A 21447-nucleotide genomic window follows, 5' to 3' on the forward strand; every position below is an offset into this window, starting at 1 on the left:
CCTGACTTTTGGAGCTGGTCACCAAATAGCTCATTTTTAGTGGACAAGAATTTTTGCTGTCAGAGGGAAGTATCTGGAGCAGTGATCTTCCCGGTATTTAATTAACTGATGAGTCAGACAAATGGATGCTGGGTACCTGGCAATGAGCTTCTATTTCATTAGGGAGCGGATTTTAATAACAGAATTAGACGACCAGCAACAGTGTTTGGGGATTCACTGAGGAGATAACAGGCTCTTACCAGGCTTTATGTAAATCTCCTCGGTTATACATGTTTTCTACTTCAGTTTCCAGGTTTAATGTTTCACAGTGCTTAACCTGTTGCTTGCTGCCCATGTCTCCCTCTTGCCTGTAAAGAAACTTACCCAGACAACATGTTTTATTGCAGGTCTCCAAGAAGTACAGCGAGATAGAAGAACTCTACCACAGACTGGTAGCACGGTATCCACAGGTTTCTCTTCCACCCTTGCCTAGAAAAGTTCTCTTCGTGGGGGAATCTGACATCTGGGAACGAAGAGCAATGTTCAATGATATCATGAAATTCATCTCAAAAGACGAGGATCTAGCAGTGTGTCCTGAGTTACTGGAATTTTTAGGTAACTAAAAGATGTGAGTGTCCCCTCTCTCATGAACGTGCTTAATACAAGCAGTATTAAGGAATTGACTTAGGTAGTCAAGAAGTAGAGAATGCCAGAGTAAAGGCTGTTGCTGAAATATTCTCTTGTGAACCTACAGTGGTGCATAGTCATGTTTGCTGTTATTTTCCCTTCTTTCCAGTGGACACACGCCTTGCTCAGAAGCACTGATGCCACAATGCTTACTTTGAAGACAGCCATTTTGAAGATACCCTCTCTCATTTCCCTTAGGCATATACCAAAGCTGTAATTCAGAATGTGTGAGTTTAGAAGGCTAAATAATCATTTATTGTCAGTGGAGTGATGGACCCTCAAATGGCAGTGCAGGGCTCCTTTAGTGAACAACTGCTCCATGTTTTGCCTGTTTTTCATTCCTGATAAAACTACTAGGACTTGCTGAAGTGGGTACTATTGACCCTGAAAAATATTTGAGTAAAAGTCCGATGCTTTTTTAGTTAAACCTATTCTCTGGCCTTTTTTTTTTTATATATAATTTTCCTTAGCCTCATGTCCAATTCTTGTTGCCCATTCCAATAATTCATACAGATCCTTTCTTATGTTCCTTGGGCAGAGAAGGGAGTCAGTGAATAAATGGAACAGATGGACTCTCTGCTCTTAATTCAGCTGAGAGTTGCTGAGCAGGGAGTACTCCTGGTGCTGTGCAGGATTCTCAGTGTAGTGTTAGTTTTAAGGAAATGAAGTTGCAAGGTGCTAACAGGTCATCGTGTGTGAACTGCCACTTTTGCAAATGTGTGAAGCATGGCCAGGTTAGAAGTTCTGTGAGACTGACAAGAGAACATCCCTGTGACTAAATCTCTATCAAGCATGAAGTTCACAACTGAAAGCAGCTTCCTACAGTAAAGGGGGGCAAAATTACATCATTTTAGGAAAAGGATTGTGCCAAATAAGGTTTGAGAGTTCTCCTCCGTCCTCATCAGTATTTTCTTGAAAGCAGACCCCTTGCACAGAGAATTTAGATTTCATGTTGCATGAGGCTTTGCTGTATGTGGTACAGATGTCTACATCTGAATTAGTCTGGACTGTCTCTAGATTCTGTGGACAGATTGTGTGCAAGTAACATGACCTGCTCATCAAAGTCTGCCTTAGAATAATATGTCTCACCCTACCAACCCAGGTGGAATTCAGTACATACACTGGAGATCCTCAAGCAAGTGTACCTCCCTGACAGACATTGGAGATATAGTCAATATATTCAGAGGTGTTTAGATAGAATTAACGTGGTAAAACATAGAGGTCTACATGCAGCATCCTAACCTCCACTGCCTACCCTGACCTGCACTCCCTTGCCTATGAAGGGAGGAAAAGACCACTTGTTCAGTGTAGGCACACACATTTAGTTACCCAATTCTGCCCTAGCTGATTAAGCACATGCAGGCATGAAAAGCTGGGTGAGATTCGTCTCACATGCCATGTTAGTTTAACAGTCAAAAGCATGCAGCCATGAATTTTATCTATCAATAGTTTTTTTTTCAGCTAGCCTTTTTTTTAACTAGTCTCATTACTTTAGATTGGTTTCCTGAACATCCAGAGACTCCACAGCATGGAATAGTTACGCTCTCCTCATTCTTCTGGGCTTTGCATATATCAAGTATGGTGAGAAGACTTGGTCAAAGTGCATCTTTCAGTTTGCATCTTGCATACTGAAGGAAGTTAGAGCTTCAGGCTTCATTTTTGAGTGTAAATCAAAATTGCTGCCATGGAAACTATTTTTCACACTGTCCAGTGCTGTACTTTTAGCCCAAATGAATTAAATCAGTAACAAAAAGTGGACTTTATCTCTTCTAGCTATATGAAGGTTAGCTATCTACATCTGAGCAGAGTATTTAGGCCCCTCTGTAGCCAATGGAGAAAAACAGGGACTCCAGAGGGATACTCATTCTCAGACAACTGTCTTTGGATGTGATGAGTCACCAGCAGAAAATCCTATTGTTTTCATTGACTATAGAAGGAACATAAATAAGCATGTGTTTTAGATAAAGTTCATTTCCCCTGTCTTTCTCTACTTGACTTCTTTAAATCAGTAAACAGACCAGAAATATAATGACACATCAGTGGCTAGGAGGGAGAATTGGGAATATTGGAAGAGTTTCACAAAAGCTGATCGTATACATCATTCCCCAAACAAAATCATGAGGAACAGGTGCAAGGCATGAAATAGAACATGACTGTTGTCCTGTGTATTCAGTTTTGCATCCGTAATTGTATTTTGCAGGGACAAAATCTACTAGTGTCATTGACTTCAAGGGTAAAAACATTCCTGATGACAAAGAGAAAGAAGATGAAGAAAATGAGGCATTGGATTTTTTCAAAGAGGAACAGACACCTGACTTAATTTCAGAGCTTGCATCAGTGGAGAGTGCCAAAAAATGTGAGAAGAAAGAAGAGGAGCAGGAGGAAGAAGAGGAAGAAGATTTAGACCCTCTTGGTATAATCAGGTATGGACTCAGTACCTTTGTTATTTAATTTTTAGCCCGATTTTCTAAGCAAATAAGGCTGTTCCATGTCACTGTCCTCTCATCCCAACCTTTTTGTAAAATCAACCACATTCAGTTGAATTTCACAGAGGAAAAGAGGCCTCTCATATTATGTTCCTATCCAGTTCATGAAGAAGTGCCTCTGTAGAGGGAGGAGACTTTGTAGTGCCTCTTTAGTGCATGCCTCAGGGAAGCCGGGTGAGAGAGACATTGAGAATGCCTTGATTACAGTCTCAGCTGCAGTAGGCACTTCAGTGGACACTGCAGGGTGCCACCACAAAACGCAAAGCCCCTGGGCTCCATTGGATGTGCCTCTCTGGAGTGCACTGGTGTTAACAGTGTCTGGAACTGCTCCTGAGCTGGCTGGTATCCAGAGCGATGTGAAGTTACAGCAGCGTGAAGACCAAAAGAGCCAATGCATCAATCAGGATGTTCACATACAGGCTTTCTTTCTTCCTGCCCTTTTCTCAAGATGTCATGTGCTAAATGCCTCTAAGGCATAAGCAACAACAGCCTGAGAAACAGAACAATTGAATCAAAGCTTGCTGAAGTTCGTATCTGGGTTTGCTTACCTGCCCAATAATTTTCAGAAAGCCATTGCCACTTCAAGATGGAATTTCTCACTTAATTCCCAAAAGCATGAGAAGCAAATTTACTACTAAAGCCTGGAAGCAAATTTATTTTCTCAGTGGCTGAGATCATGAGTAGTGACTACTTTTTTTAGTGTTTCTCAAGCTTTAGATGCCCAAGTAGAGAAGGCCCCAAAAACACTGATAGTAACAAGCCAGAACTCTCTCTTGGTGTTTCCCTGTTATCTTGAATCGTTTATGGAGTGGCCTTCACATTCTAATTCACTTAGAACATTCCAGCTTCTAAGCCTGGGTCTGTCACACTGAAGCCAGGTCAACCACAAATGATTAATTCTGGAAGCACCATTTGGACTTTGCTTCTGGTAATAAAACCACATTTAATTGTTGGCATCCAGACAGTGTCCTTTTTACTTAGGATATTTCATCCTTTACATATCACCAGGAAACTTTAAATATTATTCTTCTGACAAAGTGTGTGCTTAATTACTCAGCATCAAAATCATTCCTTTGTTGAAGAGGAGTTTTAAAAAGTTAAGCAACTATTTACAATGAAAAGCTTGATAAAGCAGTACTTCCCGCAAAATGGTCCTTAGTTGGTAGAGTTTATAAAAGAAGCTGTCCTTTTTTGGATAGGAAAATGATCTATTGGGTTAGCAAATGCAATGTTGTATTTTCAGACTTACAACAAGTATAAGCTGTAAAGAATTTACTGTGCCAAAACAAGCAAGAGATTTTTTTTCTGCCTCTCACAGTTCGACATAGCATTTGAAAGTCTGATTATTTTGTTCTTTTAATGCATTGGAGGATGAAAAGATCTGGTATTTAATCCTCATTTAGTTTATTGCTTCCATTCCTTTTGAGAACAGAATTCTTAGTGAATCAGAATAATTTTGTTTATAGAAGAAGAAATATGGTATTAAGAGGTACAGTGCTGCAGCATGACATGTCATGCAGTCAGATGTTTTTCACTCTAAGTCAGTGGTTAGCTATCTATAAAAAGCCTCTTGGAATGTATTTATTATTATGCTTTTAGATCTCACATGTACAGTGTCACAGCAGAAATATAAACATGGAAATAAGAATCCTGAATCTGATTTTATATTGTTTCTATTCTCCTCTAACTCACCCAGCTTCCACAGAAGATATTTTTAATTCAGATCAGTGGTAGCAGACTGAATGTAAGCACTGTATCCCAGCTTTATGCCATCTAGTAATAGTAGGTGTCAAGGCAAGAGGACAAAGACAGGAGCTTAACTGTCAGTGAATGGCCATTTCTGGATTGACCAATGTAGGGTATCTTCTATGCCCTCAAAATCATAGGTGCTTACATGCCTTAAAGAAGGAACGCAGGACTCACAGCTTCAGGCATGCTTAAGGTTAGTTTGCAATGGGGATGAGTAAAAAAAGTAGGTGATACAGACTGGATAAATATGTTTAGTACTACACAGTTCCCTAACACATGCATAATTCAGGTTAAAAAAAATCCACAGTCCTTACCCCTGTTAAAAAAATAAAAATAAAAATGAAAAAATGTGAAGTCAGCACTGAAACAATGGACTGGCGTCCATTGCAAGCAATAGCAGTAGCCAAGGTTCTTTTGAGTAGCAGAGCTCTGACCTAAACTGAATCATGTGTCTGGCATAATCTTACTGTGTTTTTTTTTTTTCTTTCTGGATGAGGATGAAACTGCTCCAGTAGCAGAGGCCTCCATATGTTGTCAGCATGCTTCATTTGGTAACAACTTCTCCTCCTGGGCCAGAAGGCTGCGACTTGGATTGGGCCCAGCACTGCTGCTGTGCTGCTCAACCACCAGATAGCCAGTTAAATGTACTGGCCTTGGGAGTAAAATGCTAAACTAGGGCCTTTTTTTTCTGTTTTTGGATTACCGGTGGTTATCCAGGTGGAAGCTGGTAATGGCAGGCTCCTTTTCCCTGGAGGAGATGTCCCAGTTGTGCTGGTCTCTTCCTCGTATTCAGGGCTGGGGCCGAGTTGCTCTTTCATGTCTGGTGGGCGACTCACTTGCCAATTCCATGTTCTTCAGCTTTTGTGGGTGTAAAGGGTGGCCTGCAAACCTACTCGGTGTTTCTTTGCCATATGAGTTTCATGCTCAAAAGCTTACTCTCTGTGTTTGCAGAGTGATCTTAGGCCATGTCTGGGATCCCTAACAACAGAAAGCATCGTTTTCTTGTCCAAATCAGGAACATTTCAAAAACCATAACGCTTCTGATTAAGTTTGCAGCTTTTAACTCTCCCCCTCCCCCCTTATTTTTTCCAGGCATTTTTCTTCCTAGAATTAGAGGTACTCAAAATTAGGTTACATTTCTGGGGTGCAGTGCTGAAATTCAGCTGAAACGTGACTTCAGGAGGTGTACTTTTTCCTCTTCTCCCTTTCTTGAGAGTATTGGAGTATTTTTATTCCCGTGTGTTGTCACCAGTTACTCTGCAAGTTTTTGTGGACATTTATAGAGACCTTTTCAGCTTCAGGCAGAATATACAGGTCCTGTAAGAAAAAGCACTCCTAATACTGAGTAAGATAGTCCTTTAACATCAGCTGTGCAGTGGGGAATGAATGTACTGTACTCGCTTTTGTAGCAGTGACACATTTCGAGCTCTATTTCATTTTATTTTGCAGGGTAAGTGTACAGCTACTTGTAAGTCATAGGGCTCTCTTAGCCAAAGTATCTCTTTTAAAGCTAGCATCTATTTATTTTTTTTTCTGGTAAGCCATAATCCTTTATTAAAATGTTTTAATCCCTTTAGAGTGGGAAATCAGATATATATTTTACTCTACATCATAGGGAAAATATTAGGTATATCGACTTCCCTTTTCCTCTCTGTTGTTGTCCTTAAAGTGAAAGCAATACTGCTGTTCATCACTCTTTTCTAAATCCACCTGTCTTAATATTTGCAGATATCTATTTTTAAGTACTCAGTAGGCTACAGTAGCATTTTCAACAGTATGTGTTGGTTTTTAGAGGTGCAGTATCTTTTAGCAGTGCTGAATCTTAAAGGGTTTTCTGGTAAACTACAAAACATTACTGTGTGGCTAGTCACAATTGCAGGGGTTTCTCCAACGGTAATACCTTCAAGAGTAAAAAAAGCAAGGGCACTGGATCCAAAAGAGGCTAATCCTCTAAAGGAAAAGGTGTGGAAGACAGCCACGAGAATAGCAGGAGCTATTCATCCACAGGCAGGATATTTTTGATGATACTGCTGAAAATTCTGCAGTGGAAAAAGGTGTAATGTGCAATGGTATGAGAAAAGATTTGCCTGGAGCAAAGAGAAATGCGAAGCAAGATTCTCGGATGGTGTCAATGCTGGTAAACTCGGCAGTGCCGGGCCCCATTGGCTGAGGCTGTCTGGGCATTGTCTGGCTGCGTCTATGCTGTTAGGTTCCCCTGCCCTCCAGGTGAGGTGTGCTGTGCTCAGAATGCCCCTGGAAATAACGCTGGCCTGCGCTGTCTCCTGGGCTGTGATTAGGATGGGCTGGGAGAAGACAGGTTGTCCCGTGCCAGGAGAGCACCAGGGACCTGTGCTCAGGCCCAGGGTGTGAAGCAATTCAAAAAAAAAAACAACCACAAAGTATAGCCCTGAGCTGCTCTGTCCACAGGAGTTACCTTTCTGCCTGCTGCCCTGTTTGCTCTCCATTTCTCCATTTGCCCTGAGGGTTTCCTAGGGTTTTGCTTTCTGTGGGGAATCCAGGCAACCAGTTGTGGATTTTTCTTCCACTTGGTCCAAGAAGGACCGTGTTAGACATTTCTACCTCTGTATCTCAAAACAAATTTAAAACACATCACAGTAAGCGAGCTGGGTTTTTGTCTTCTCCCTCTGTGGATGAACTGTGCAGTTTTATTGTGTGTAGGTTGAAGGCAAGAGCTCTAACGTCTCTCTCCTCTCACTTTAAAACTGACTTTGTACTTGTATTCAGTTTAGCCCAATAAGCTTGAGGCAGCAGCTGATTAAAATGACTCAGAACCAGCTTTTCTGAACACAGCAGCAATGATAAAAATCACGAGGACTTCATGGGTTAAAGCATGCAACAGCCCTATGCATGCATTTCTTCATCTACAATTAAATTGTGAGGTAATATTTGTTCTCCAGCTCGGAGAACCCACCTTTTCCTGTGCTTCCCTGCCTCCATCAGCTCTTAGCACCCCTCACCGGAGCCTCTCTTCCACGTTCCCTCCCTTCCGTCCTTTTTCCTTTGCCTCCCTAAACCTTGCAGTGACAGCATATCCTCCCTCAGCCCACGATTTTTCCTGGCAGGCTGCACGGGGCCCTGAGGTGGGTATTCCCCAGGCAAGAGCTCTTCTGTCTCCTCGTGGGTCCGTAAGAGCTTCTGTCTCCACTCTCTCCCTTTCCTATTGTTTCAGCGGATTTCCCCTCGTGGCTTCTCCTCATCCCATTTTGTCTCTTCCCAGAGGAGTAAAGGCACATGGGCGGATTGGAGCCTTGCGTCTGTCGTGTGTAAACATAGATGGAGCTAACTCCTGACACCAGGTCGGAAGGGATGGGGCCGGTGAGGGCTGACCCTTTGGGGTCCTGCTGCCAAAAGCTTTTAAAAGCCTTGTAGCTCATTGTTGTTGTGGTCAAGCTCAACCACCGCTGGTGCCAGAGGTTTGTCATCACTGGGTTTGGTTGGCGAGGGGATTATTAAAGGACTCAGGACCTTTTCTGGCTGCAGACAAAGAGGGCAATGGCTTTTAGCAACAGCTTGGTGGGGAGGGAGCAGCCAGGCAGCAAGCCCTGGCTGTGCCAGGGCCCTGCAGAGCCAGGCGGGCTGCTGGAGGAGGGCTGCTGGTGCACGAGCCAGCGGTTATTGCTGGGTTGCGTCTTAATGGCAGCCACGCTAGGGTTTGACTCCTGAGCTATCATCCCAGTGTTGCCTCGCCTTTCCTTTTCTTCCCTGTTGTGCCCTAGGCTGGCCTCAGCCTTTTGTCTTTGGGGGAGAAACGGGTGGCAAAATTTCATCTTGCTTCCTCTGCCAGAAACGCTGGGCAGCTGAGAATGGCTCACCCAGAGGCAGAAGTCAGCTTCAGGGGAGTCCTGCGTTTTGCATCCTTCCAAGCGGTTTTATTGATGGCTTGCCCGGAGCTGTAATAGGTGAGGGCAGGGTGCTTGCTGGTGGGTTTGTGCCTCAAAGGACGATGAGAATATCTGCAGGCTGCAGAAGTGCCATGGCACAGCTGCTGTCTGCCGGACAGATGGTCTAGAGCAAACTTGTCAAAATGTGCGTTCAGCTGCTGTGCCTTCTGCTCCTTGGTCGGCAGGATTATACTCCTGAGCTGCTACTTCCACTCCTCAGCATCCTCCTACTCTTCAGCAACTCGTAAATTCACAACTGTCTTTTGGTCTGGCCAGGTGGGTGCGTGGCTTCCTCTCTGAACCCAGCAGGATTCATGCACAGCAGCAGAAACACTTGCCTGTCTGTCCCGACCACGAGAGAGGGTGTGGGTGTCAGAACATCAAAGAAGAGGGAAGATCCAGGTTATGTTTTCTTCAATGAAATTCAGATAGTTAAAACAATGAACAAAAAACAAAAAGAGCCTTGTTTTCCTAGCAGGGTGTGCATCCGTGCTCACAGCTGTGAAGCCTTTAGATATTTAAACAGGCAGATCTTTATATTCTGCGACTTGTTGAGTCACAAGTTTAGGTTGCGAGGCATGCCCAACCAGCACTTTGCCAAGTGACACAAGTATTTGCCTCAAGTCCAATCCAGCTGCTGTCGGATTGGCAACGTGCAAAATCCTAGTAAACAACCCCGTCGGCCTTCCACTGAGACATTTCTGGCAGTTGAATTTTTTCCGAAAACCAAGGACATAGTTTGATGTAGTAATCTTCCCCATCAAAGAGAGGAAAAAAAGAAGACAGCAAAAAAGTGTGAATTACCTACCCATCCAAATAAAGGATGAGCCTTACGTCCTTTTCACAGAATTGTCTGTTCTCAACACTTTTTAGGGGCAAACTCAAAGCCTTTCCTTGGGGACGGCTTAATTGAGTGGAGAGGGAGTAACAGGATGGCAGGGATGCTCTCTCCTTGCAGCAATTCAGTCTCTCCAGTTTGCCTGTCCTGAAGTTCATTTATATTTATAGATGCCTTGTGAGTGTTCTTTTCCCATATACAGATCATGGAATGAGCTTTCCTTTTCTTTCTGTCTCTAATCCCGTCTCTTCAGCAGAGCTTCCCACGTGTTTCTTTTCTGCCAAACTTGCCGTCTCCCCCCAGATGGGAGGTTGAGGGTGATCGAAAGAAAACAGTGGAAAATGAACATATGTTTAGCTATTGAATCTCACAGAAACATCCATATTAGTTCAGTGTTTTCTCCCGTGAGTGATTGCTCTGGGGTGTGGGAAGATGTTTTCCTTGGGAGAGCTCTACCAAGGTCTGCGTGGCTCCGTGGGGTGGAACTGAGAAGCTTTTGTAGCTGTACTTCCCAACAGGGGGAACTGAGGTTGATGAGTGAAGGACTCAGCCTTCTTCTCACGGCTCTTTTGTGGTAGTCGCTAGCTTAATGTAAGTGAATTCAGGAAAACAGAGATTTTCTGGAACTACTGGTTTTGCAGTTGTGGGTTACATCCTTCAGGAGAGCGGATTTGACGGGTGAATGTACAAAACCTCCTGTATGTATATCCACCTCTGGCAAGCAGAAGAAACTGTACCTTGGGATCAGAGCTAGGGCACTCAGACTGGAGAGGAGAGGATGCTTAACTCACAGGTCTGAGGTTGGCTGCGCGGTCTTTGCTTTTATTCTGCGAATAGTCACTTCCCTGACCCAAGGGAAACCTCTAAGAGTCCTCCCCCATGCCAGCATTGTCCTTATCTACATTCGTATTTCCTGGTCGAGCGTTGGATTTTGGGCCCTATAAAATTATGCAGTCATTGTTTCCCCAGGTTTTGCTTCGCATGTTGAAGCAATTGCCTCAGTTAAACTTCAGTGGTGTGTTTCTGTCGTGGCTGGCTTGAGTGATTCCAGCACATCCACAGCTGGAACGTGAGGATCCGCTGGGAGGGAGCTGGAGTAATTATTTTAACGTGCTTCATTTTCTTTCTGATTAGAGCACTGAATATATTTAAATGGCTTTTATAAATAGTAATTTTGTGTTTATACCATCAACCTAAACCCAGAGGACTGCAAATAGCTCTATAGGCTGCGCAGCCTTACATCTGTGCGTGCCATCCGGCGGTGTTTTCATGCGGAAGGCGAGTGGAGCTCCACCTGGGGTAAAACGCAGCGAGGGCTCAGCGCGGCAGCTCATGGCAGCATCAGGCACTGAGCGGAGAGCAGGTAATTCAGCGAGAAGTGCGTGGGGAATGGTGCCGGTATGAATGCAAACACCCAGCCTGGAATTCGACCAGCTCGCTGGATTAGATCCTGCTGCTTTTAAGAAGGATGTCATGGGATTTTTAATGGACCTGGTTTACTGTTTTCGATGCGTTAAAGCACAGCGCATGTAAACTTGCCATGCACTTTTCTGTATATGAAAGAATTTTAGCGCCAAGTAACGACGGGGAGCTGGCACCAAATAACGTTGCCACTAGCTGGCACCAGCTTTCAGATAATTCCCACAGTCCTTTTAAGTGAACTCCCAGCTTTTGATTTTCCCATCCTGTTTTAACGGCAGTGTGCGGTCATCTGTAGCAGTGCAGAACTGAGCAGCGATGAAGGCGTGCAGAAGCTGCCACGAGCCGTTCTGCAGGCACGTTAAGCAAGTCCTTCGTTAGCCGAGACAGATTCGTAGGAGGCAGGAGATCCTTCAGAAGGGGTACAGGAGAAATTTACAACTGCACAGAATCAAAAGTGTGGTGTGGTTTTCTATTTATTTATTATTTCTGCTTTGGAAGAGGATTGAGCATGATGTAATTGGGCAGAGTTAAACATGTTTTGTTCCATGGACTTTACAATAATAGGATGACTCGAGTCCTTAATTAGAATAAAAAAGCATTACCTCATCGATTAGCCTGCGCCTTTCACCGAGGCACGGGAAATCTTTAATCAGCAGGCCCGGGGAACTGCATGTAGATGAGACAGACTGCTAATGAGGGACGGATTCAGAGGTGCTCTGTTGTTTTTTTGTTCACCTCGTGTAACAGAATGGTTTGCTCTGGAAGAAGCTGTCTGAGGGGTGACTGTGTGCTCAGTTTAAATCAAGATGGGAGACTTGCTTGTCTTTTCATCTGATGCTGTCAAGTCCCTAAATCAGCAGACTTAATAAAACCATTGTTCCCTTTTCCCCGCGGACCTGCTGCAGAAATTTCTGTCTTGGTTTCACAGGATCAAAGAACTGGCTTTTGGAAAACCATTTCTGGAAGCAGTCTCTAAAACCTTGCCAAAAATGCATGAATTATCCATTGTAACTACAGGCTGGTACTAATTAACACACCTGGGGGATCACAGCCTCTTGCTCGTACCCCTTGCAGCATTTGGCCAAATCTGGAGTCATGTGAAGTGCCAGCTAAAGGAGGAATGTCCTTAAGGACAGACACACATCTGGGACTCTGCAGCTCTTTATTCTGCTCTTGAATTTCTCAGGTCACATCTCGGGTACGTTACTTGAAAGTTTACTCTCTCCGTTATCCCTTTGGTAAAAGGAACAGAACCGATTTCATAGCTCTGCCTGGGGAAAAGTTCACCTCTGCACAGAAATGTGACATTCAGATTGTTGTTAACAGGAATTGTCATCAAAATGATAGAAAGGATTTCTATTACTTTAAATAAATTTGGGTTAAGACTCAAAACCTTTACTTACTTGCTCCCCAAAGTAAGCTGGCCACCTCCAGTCCACACCCAGAGCAAGCTGGCTACATCCAAAACAGAAAAGGCCCTGAACATGTACTGATCCTTAAACTATGTCCAGGCATTATCTGGGAGAGCACTAATTCACAAAACTCACAGGACAGACATCGTGTGCCAAGGCGTTTTTGCAGCCAGTTTGCAGCCTGGCTCCTGGGGTCAGCCCCTGGGGCCAGCCCTGGTGTTTCAGCTGGCTTGGAAAAGGTCTTGGCTTGGGTTTTTGCTAGTACAGGCAATTTCCTGAGGTCTGCTCTCTGAACCATGATTTTCTGTAATAACTGCTACTGCCTTGGCATGGCGCACAAACTGGTCAGAGTGGCTCGAGTGGAAGATTTCCAAGCCTCTTCTCTGCCTTGCTTTATTGCTTTTTGCCTATAATCGCATCTGAGCCATCTTTGAAGGCATCATTAAGCACAAAACACAATGTCTTGCCCTCAAAACCACCTTACAACATTATCTAGACCCATTTGCTAAAGAGGTCTCATTTTCCATCAGCGTGATGGGTTATCTGCCAGCATAGGCTGTTCTTGTGTATGACAGTCTTGTCCTGGAAAATTGTTCCTAAGTCATCCGTCTTTCTCGTCTTGGTTATGAGTGACAGAGGCATGGCACCAGTGTTCCTGTAATACATTAAAAAAAAAAAAAAAGCAAACATAAGCAAAAAAGGCTCCTGAGGGCTAACCCTCCCTTCCTCCCTCAGGGGCTCTTCCAGCAACCCCTTACTAATCGGAGTTGTTTTTATTTGTTCAGCAGTGCTGCCAAGAGACAAGGGCAGTGCCACGCAAGGCAGGATGCTCGGATGGGAAGGAGAAGCATGCGGTCCAGAGCTGCTGGCCAAGGTCTTGGGGGAATTAGTTTCAATTCTCTGTTTCAAAGACATCCTGTTTAGGCTGTAGGCTGTTCACTTCTGGTTTTCGGGACCTCATTTTGTTCCCAATCTGTGAACAAAAGAGCGTCGGCATTCGCTGCTGCAGAGAGGTGCAGTGAGAGTAAACTCTGAAAGGCTGCGAGGTGTTTGGGGGCTGTCCTGAAACCTTGCGGTCTGCTGGCAACGAGCAGCATGTAGCTGCCCTTGGGAGGTGGTGGGAGACGTAAGGAGATGCCGGATCCTTCACTCTTCCCCCCTTGCGGAGGAACTGGCTGTGTTTGCAGGGCGCCTGCCAGCTGTTGGCAGCACAGCACCATTGCTCGAGGGAGGGGAGGCGCCGTGCTGCTGTTGTGCGCTACAAGCTGGATGTTACCAATGGGTGGTAGGTAAGATGCCAAGGTATCCTCGAACCCCATGGACAGACAGCGTGGTGAAGGACAGGCTCCCTCTGCTCTCTGCTTACCTGTTCTTCTGGGAGGGGCTGCCACACAGGACCCCTCCCCAGGCCATTTCCAAAAGAAGACTGCATCAGCTTTGTCTCTGTACACAGTCCTCTGGCAATATCTGATCCAAGCTTTGCACCTTCAAACACCACCACGTGCCTTCTCTCAGCCCGAGCCATGTCATAAGCACCCTCCATCTCAGACTATCGCTTTGCAGGGCTCTAGCAGAACCCTCCTATTATTTCAGGCACCTTGAAACCATCTGAAAACCAGATGTAGAAAAACAATTACAGGGGTGCTGCAGAGAGAAGGGGAAGACCCAACGCCAAGTGGATACAGCGCTGCCCCAGCCCTGTACGTGTACGTGCTGCCTCCCGTGTTCATGGCATCTCTGCTGTGGGTTTCTGCCAGCCTCGAGCCCCTTCCCTTCCTCGGGGAGATCCTAGGCAGGTAGCAGTGTCCTCCCTTGGGGGCAGAAAGGAGACGGGCGGGCTGTGCAGAGTGGCTCGGTGAGGGGCACAAGGCAGCCCCAGCAGTCAGCACCGGGCATCGTGGCAGCGTTTGCTGTATTGTATGGCTGCAGCCACACTGTCCTGTGGCATTGGTTCTCTCTCCTAGCCGTGTGGCACGTGAAAGGTCTGCTGTAGCACTTCTCCCTATGAACCCAGGTTCTGAAATGGCCTGGGGATGTGTTTTCCATATGAAATCATCATTCTTTCCCCCAGCATTGCCACAGCCATTGTAACAGTGGGGAACAGAAGCTTAAAACATGGTGCAGTTATTTGTAATTGCTGCTCCCCTGCTGTCACCGGCATTGTTTTATCACTTTTCCGCTAGTCCCTCCTCCTGACACAGATCATTGATATAATTTCTGCTTCCCGTGTATTCAATAAAAGATCCCCCTTACTTACCAAACTCCAGTTCATTTCCCACATCTTGCCAACTTACTGGATGGTTTAATTGTACCAGATGTTCCCCAGATGCAAACATATACTAATATAATTTGAGTCCAGTCAGGATTTGTGAGGCAGCAAACTGGCCCAGAAGATGAAGTTACTTGCCCAGGCTCACACCGTGAATCAACAGCAGCTAATCCTGAGAAGAGCTCTCCATGAGGTCTCGTGTAGCCTGGGATTTGAAAGCATGAGACATTTACCAGCGTTTCTACCCAAAGCTCTGTTCCCTCTTCCATTTTCTCTATGGCATCCCTTGCAGTGCCTGGATCTTCAGCATTTCAAACGCCGCCGCCCCGAGGGAGGCAGCTGGCGGTAGCACATCATCAGGTAGCTAACGGGAGCAAGGAGCAGCGCCTGTAATGCATCAGTGGGGTGGAGCCGCAGGCTCACATCACTGGTGCAAAGTAATAATTCTCGAGGGGGATGAGATGATAGTTGGAGGCAGCGCTGAGATCATCCAGCTGAAGTCTCCGAAAAGTGCTGGGGGAGCGGCAAGCGGCGCTCTGGGTGAGCAGAGCCCAGGGATTTTTGTCAATAAGAGCAGAATGATTTGGGTTATGCTTTTAGAGCGCTGCCGTGGCTGTTAAGTAACAGCAGCGCTGAGATGGATCTCCCGCATCTCACGTAAAGGCTCCTGCTTTCTTTTGCTTTCAGCTGGGCGTTCGTGGACTGCTTGCATCTGTCGGGTTTCTGCGATCCAGCGCTGACCTCACTGCGCGCTGCAGCAGGCTCGCCGCGCTTCCCAGGCCAACCCATCCACCCCACCTGGCAGGCAGCTGCTGTGTGCGCCGAGCTGGGCGCTCAGCCCCTGAAATCACTGATGCTGCAAAAGCCCGTGTGCTGAGAAGTCAGGCCAGTTAGCGATAGCAACGTAAACAGGAATCCAATTTTAAAAAAAAAAAAAGCGGAGGACTACGTCAGCTATTTTTCTGCTTGCAGCAGAAAGAAGCCCCTTGGCAGCTGCCTCTGCAGAGCCTCAGGTGCCTTGCCGAGGAGGGAGAGGTTTGTGTCTGCCCGCTCCCTGGTGTGCCTGCTGCTGCAGTCTGACCTCCAGCAGCGTCTGCAACATCACAAGTAAAATTTGCTTCGTGCAGTAGGCGTATCTGTGGCCTGGGGAATATTTTACCCAGGGCAATTTTATCTTACCTCTGTTTAAAAAAAAAAAAAAAAAAAAAAAAACCACCTTTAGGCAAGAAAGTCACATTTCATTTTTATGGAAGGCGTTTTGATCTCGTGATCAAGCCGGAGAGGCAGCAGCCGGAGCACAGGGTTGCATCTCCAACAGCAGTGTCATTTAGCTCTGACAATGCCTCGCTGTGTCCTTCTCTGTTTCACTCCCCGTGGAGCCAGCTCTGCGTTGTGGCAGTAGGTTTGTTTCTCCCGCGGTGCGGAAGGCAGAGCAGCACGGAGAAAGAAGTGACCTCTGTGAACAGCAGGACGGCAGGGGGGCGTCCTGGGAGGGAAGACAATGGAAAACCAGGCTCAGCCCCATCTTCCTTCCTCGGGCTCTGTCACCAGCCAGTGGAGATGCTGCTCCTTCACAGCGGTCTGCCTTTCAGCACAAATCCTGCTTGGCTGCTGCCGGAGCCTGCTCACTGCCTGGGGATCCAGCCCTCTTCTGGCTTTCCCTGAGCCCTTTAGATGTGGTGTGACAGCTATGTCACAATTTTTTGGGCCTGACTCTTTTTTTTTTTGTGCCTTGAACATCATTTGAGGTTCGTTAGAGGTTTTCATAGGTTGAGGGTTGGACTCTACAGGTACCAGGCAAAAAAAGAAGGGTGCCCTTTAGACAGAGTTATCCATGGAGCCTCTGGGACTAGAGAGGCCAGAGGTTTTTAGATGTGAACAAACATCCTCTCTTGTCACGTTATCTATTTGGGCTTCTCTGTCTACAGGCAGATTAAAACGAGATTTGTGCCTGCAATCTTGTGTTCTTGTACCACTTCTGCTTTTGGACGTGGTGAGGAAGGAATTCTCTTGAGGCAGCAGCACAGGGGAAATTGTCTTCTGCTGAGGAACACGATATGAGGCTGGGAAGCTGTCGGACATAGGTAGCAGGAGATGCCAGTGGATACGACGGCGTTCTGTTTGCCAGGAAATGAAGATTAGGTAACATGAAACTAAACCTTTGCGAAGTAGACAGAGAATAGCCATGGGCTGCTTGTCCTTGGGAGGAGGCGCCAAGGTCTTGCAGGTCCTGCTGATTTGAGTCGTGAGTGCCCAACACTTCTGGAAGTGCAGCATCAACTCCTCACCTGTTCAGTGCTTTTCAGAAATTATTAAAATATGTCCAACAAGAAGCTCCAGTGGTGTATTTGTGTGTGAGCTGGCTTTTTTCAGCATTTCAGTGTTGGAGAAACCACTCACTTCTCCAAAATAATTGTTGTCTGCATTTCTCACTTGCACTTGCTACTTTTGAGAATTCTTACCACAGTGTTTAAGGTAATTGCTGTTCTAAATTCAGAGACCTTTAAGTGTGCCAGCAATCTTATTCCAGAAATGTGACATCCTGTGGAAACTCAGCTGTAAAAGAAAGGGGCTGAATATAGAGGTTTCAAGTGTGACCACTGGTTATCACCCAAATTGTGTATGCTTTCATTACCATAAAGTCCCTATTTATGATGCCCTTTTTTTGTATTTGCTCCTGAATCTGTTGAGCATGTGACAGATACATGCTCACTAGCCAGATTTTTTTCACACCCTCTTCGTTTCAGCTCGGTTGAGTTTGACTGTAAAGCTGCTCAGGACATTTTGTGAAAAATGTCTCACAAAGGGACAACGTTGACCGGTTGATTTCATTACAGTTGTCCTATTTACATTCCTGTCATGTGGCACATTTTGTTGCTGAGTTGTACTGCGGGTAGATAGATCCCTTCAGAGGTGTGCAGCAGAGAACTAGACCACAGAGTTCCTCTCCTAGGACCTACAGGTCTGTAGCAATTATTAGTTAGTGGAAGAGAATGGTTTTTGTTGTTGCAATGTATTTTTGTAGGGTCAAAAAAATACAGATCTAGGGCCAATTCCTGGAAGTAACTCCATTTGCTTGGACAGTAGCCTTAAAGGAAATAGACCAAGGATTAACATTTGGTAGACTAGGTTAAGTCCAAACTGTTCTTCCTAATTTTTTCCTTATAAAGCTTCCTGTCTCCAGAAAGATTTTATATTTATTTAGCATTTAACATGTATTTTATCTTTATAGAAAACTAACCTGTAAACATACTTGTTTATTTTTGGTGATCAGCAATTATAGCTGGTTATCATTTTTGATCAGCTTCAAACTCTTCCTTTTCTCTTCCTTTGCTAACTTGCCTATTGTTTTTTATGCTTAATTTCATCTTTTCTCCTTCCCCTCCCTTCTGTTTTCCTACTTTTCCATTGCAGCTTCCTGTTTTCCCCTTCACTTGCAGCCTGTGGTCTTTTTCAAAAGCATAATTTGACCAACAATAGTAAACTGTAGAATTAAAGCAGAAAAAGAAGAGACCAGCATAGAGGAATGGAGGGTACATGATGCAGATGAGGGGAGAAGAGGGCTAAAGATGACCAGGAGGCCTGGAGGATAGCGCAACACTGCAGATCCTGGAGATGGAGCAAGAAAGTTCCTGATACTGGCCCAAAATTTGGAGAAATGGATTGAGGACAGATGAAAAGGAGAGAGGATGATCCTGGGCAGAATTACAAGGACTTGGCACAGGGAAAAGAGAAGGAGAGGGAAGCAGAGCAATAATCAATGCTTCTCTTCTTTTATCAATTTGAAATCAAGTCCTACAAAGAACACAGAGAAAGAGAGTTAGAGGCATTAAAAAAGGTGTTATATGCCAAGCCCTGATGCCGATTCTTGCCTGGTCACTCTTTTAACAATCCGTAGACTGCACAGCAAGACATGAGATTCTCTCGTCCTCATCCCACCACAGCAGTGAAGAATAACCAAAAAGAAAGCCTTCTGGTTTCATCCCTCCTAGCTCGATGCATCTGAGTGCCTCAGTTAGACATAGAGATATCTCGGGCTCACTCTCTGCAGAGAAACAGATACCTGCAATGCTACAGTGAGCTCCCTGTCCGCAGAAGATGGGTGATAGTGCTTTCGTTGTCCTGGGCCTGTTTTGGAAGAAAGAGGTGGGAAGCCTCAGGACCTCGATACTTGGGTAAGGTACCATTAATAACCAGTTGTGTGGTGTCATAAAAAACCCAACAGCATGATTCTGGCAAGTCTCCAGCAGCTGAATGCTCTTTTAATTACTCACTGGCTACATCTGATTATATGCCTTTCTTTGACTTTACCCAGCATCAGGGAGATGCTCATCAGCCCCATGTGTCTTTGTGGTGCAGTTTCCTAACCTGGCTTTATTTTTAGCCCTCTGTAACCTCCCTGAAGTTCTAAAACGTGTTGAGTAGTTACATCGAGGGTGCGGAAAGATGCTTGGCCATCTTTTCCAAAACATGTTAGTGCATGTTATCTGGTATTGCATATTTGAAAACATGCATCATTAACATGGGTATTAGAAAAAGAGCTACTTCACTGTCATCAGAAACCCTGAAGGTACCATTCTGCTTCTTTGCAGATAAAGACCCAAATACTAGTGGGTATTTCTGGATTTTTCACAGCATAATTGGCTGTGTTGACAGCCACTTTATTATTGCTGTCTTGTTCTGAACCAGTGTCCTTGCTGTGGCTTAATTTGTGCATGATTATATTTTGAAACTTGTTTTTTGGTTGTCCTTAACTTGTTTCAACAAGTCGCACTTTCTGGTTTAGTCTAGAAGATCAAATGAAAATGATAACAAAACTATACACTAACAAGCTATACACTAAACAGAAGTTGTCAGTCTGTGCTCTTGTTGTCTGTTTTTGAATTATATCGAAAAAGGGTAACATCAGAAAGTTGAAGGACAGATTTTAAAAAATGCTTGGCTTCCTTTGTGAAGAATAGGTACTCCTGAGTGCTGTGCCCTTGGAAAGATCTCTCCACAAAAGTGGGTCCCCAGATGGGAGCTGAAGTCTTAAAAATGTAGTCCTTCAGGCTTTCTTTCCATCTGTTGCTCTGTTGGAACAATAGTCCAAGGCTAACCTAATCCAGGGGATGGAGCAGAAGAAACTTCATCTGCAATTTAATCCTCTTCTTCCAAATGATTTCTGCTAGGACATTTACTCCATCTATTATACATGATCTTATTTTGGGATATGCCAGGGCCAGTTAAAACACTGTAAGTTACTGTGATGCCTCCAAAAAGGAGATGACTGTGCGAGGTAAAATATCCCTGCGGCCAGCACTTGTCACGGTTGCTTAATGCTCAGCAGTCAGGCTGTGCTGAGCCGACTGGCTGCGAGTTTCTATTCTGCATCCCTTGCCCAGAGCGGATGAGAATGACCCCTTTTGTCCTGTCTGGTGTTATCAGGCAGCTTTGGAAAATGAGCACTGTTGAATGAAAAGAAAGTGGCAGATGACATTTTGTTTTCTGCAGGAACTAGTGTATAGGATCTTTGTTTTTCAGAAACGGTTTTCAAGAAGATGTGCTAACATTGCTGCTATTTTAGCAGTAGTTCTTTTGTTCGAGGCTGAACGTAGATGTGTGGGAGCTGCGGTGCCTGTTCCTATTGCTGAGCTCTTGTAAAATTTCATGGGTTCCTAAGACATGAGCGTGTATATTCTGCGTAAGTCTTTTTTTATGTTACTGTAACACTCCTTTCCTGGAGCATAATCTTATTCCTGTAAAAAATAAATGGTCGTATTTTCAGAATAAAGAGTTTAGAAAATTTTTGTCTGTGTTCTGAGGTTACTCTGAATGTACAGAAGGAGAAGTATACAGGGTAGTTAGTGTAAGTATTTATTACATCTGTTTTAACCCTGTAGTGAGTATGGGTTGGGGACTCCTGCCTGTACTGAGCACAGCAGACATGCAGTGCTCCAGAGCTCTTTGCTTTACGCTGTGTGTCACCGAGTGTTAGGTGTGAAGGTCCAGCATTTCAAAACTCAGCTATCGCACACGGAGCGTCTTAGTCATCCCTGTTGCTGTTTTCTGCAGCTGACCAGAAAGCTCTTCTGCATTATTGATGTGCCAGTGAGACAGGGAGGCTGCCAAACAAGTGACCTACATTGTGTCTGTAAACAATAACAGGAGAACCGCTCTCATGAAATGGGCTAGGTTTGGACGTGGGTGTCTCCCGCGTGCAGGGTTTTGTTGGCACTTTCATGAGTGACCTGAGAACCACTTGGGAGCCAGGAACCTCAGTCTTCAAGTGCCCCAGCAACCTGACTAGCAACCAGCAGATTCATACTCCCTAATTTTAGGTCGTCTAGTTTTGGTCCGTGTCAGTACAGAGGCTAGCCTTTATTTACATTTATTTATGAGACATCTTGGCTCCTTTTGGTCTCAGAGCAGAAGACTGTGGTGTTACTGGAGCCACTCTTGCAGTGCTTTGCAGGAAGGCAGGGAGGTCAGTTGGGTAAAGAGGGATGGCTCCAGAAATCTCTTCAGCTGAACGAAGGACACGTCAGTTTTAGGGCCGGTTTAGTTTTCATTAGGATTTTTAAAATTTACTGGAGCGATGTTTCCAAGGTTCACTTGTTTCGGAGACAGAGAAATAGCAGTGGCATGGGTCATTTTATGCCAGCTGGATGCAGGTAGTTGCAAAATGTCAGATGCCAAGGTTGCGAGTATGATGGATGAGGAA

The 21447-nt window shown here is 45.0% G+C and overlaps 1 protein-coding gene across 3 annotated transcripts in view; it reads left to right on the forward strand.

Moving 5' to 3' along the window:
• The window catches only part of HS1BP3 (HCLS1 binding protein 3), a 55794-nt gene that overhangs the window by 12876 nt on the left and 21471 nt on the right, over positions 1 to 21447 (forward strand). For all 3 annotated transcript variants that reach the window (XM_035560163.2, XM_035560162.2, XM_035560161.2), the window contains 2 exons: positions 387 to 594; positions 2867 to 3089. In XM_035560163.2, coding sequence (XP_035416056.1) covers positions 387 to 594; positions 2867 to 3089 — 431 coding nt within the window. The remainder of the gene's footprint in view (positions 1 to 386; positions 595 to 2866; positions 3090 to 21447) is intronic.

Source organism: Cygnus atratus, chromosome 3, assembly GCF_013377495.2.
Source record: "Cygnus atratus isolate AKBS03 ecotype Queensland, Australia chromosome 3, CAtr_DNAZoo_HiC_assembly, whole genome shotgun sequence".
NCBI classification, from domain to species: domain Eukaryota; kingdom Metazoa; phylum Chordata; class Aves; order Anseriformes; family Anatidae; genus Cygnus; species Cygnus atratus.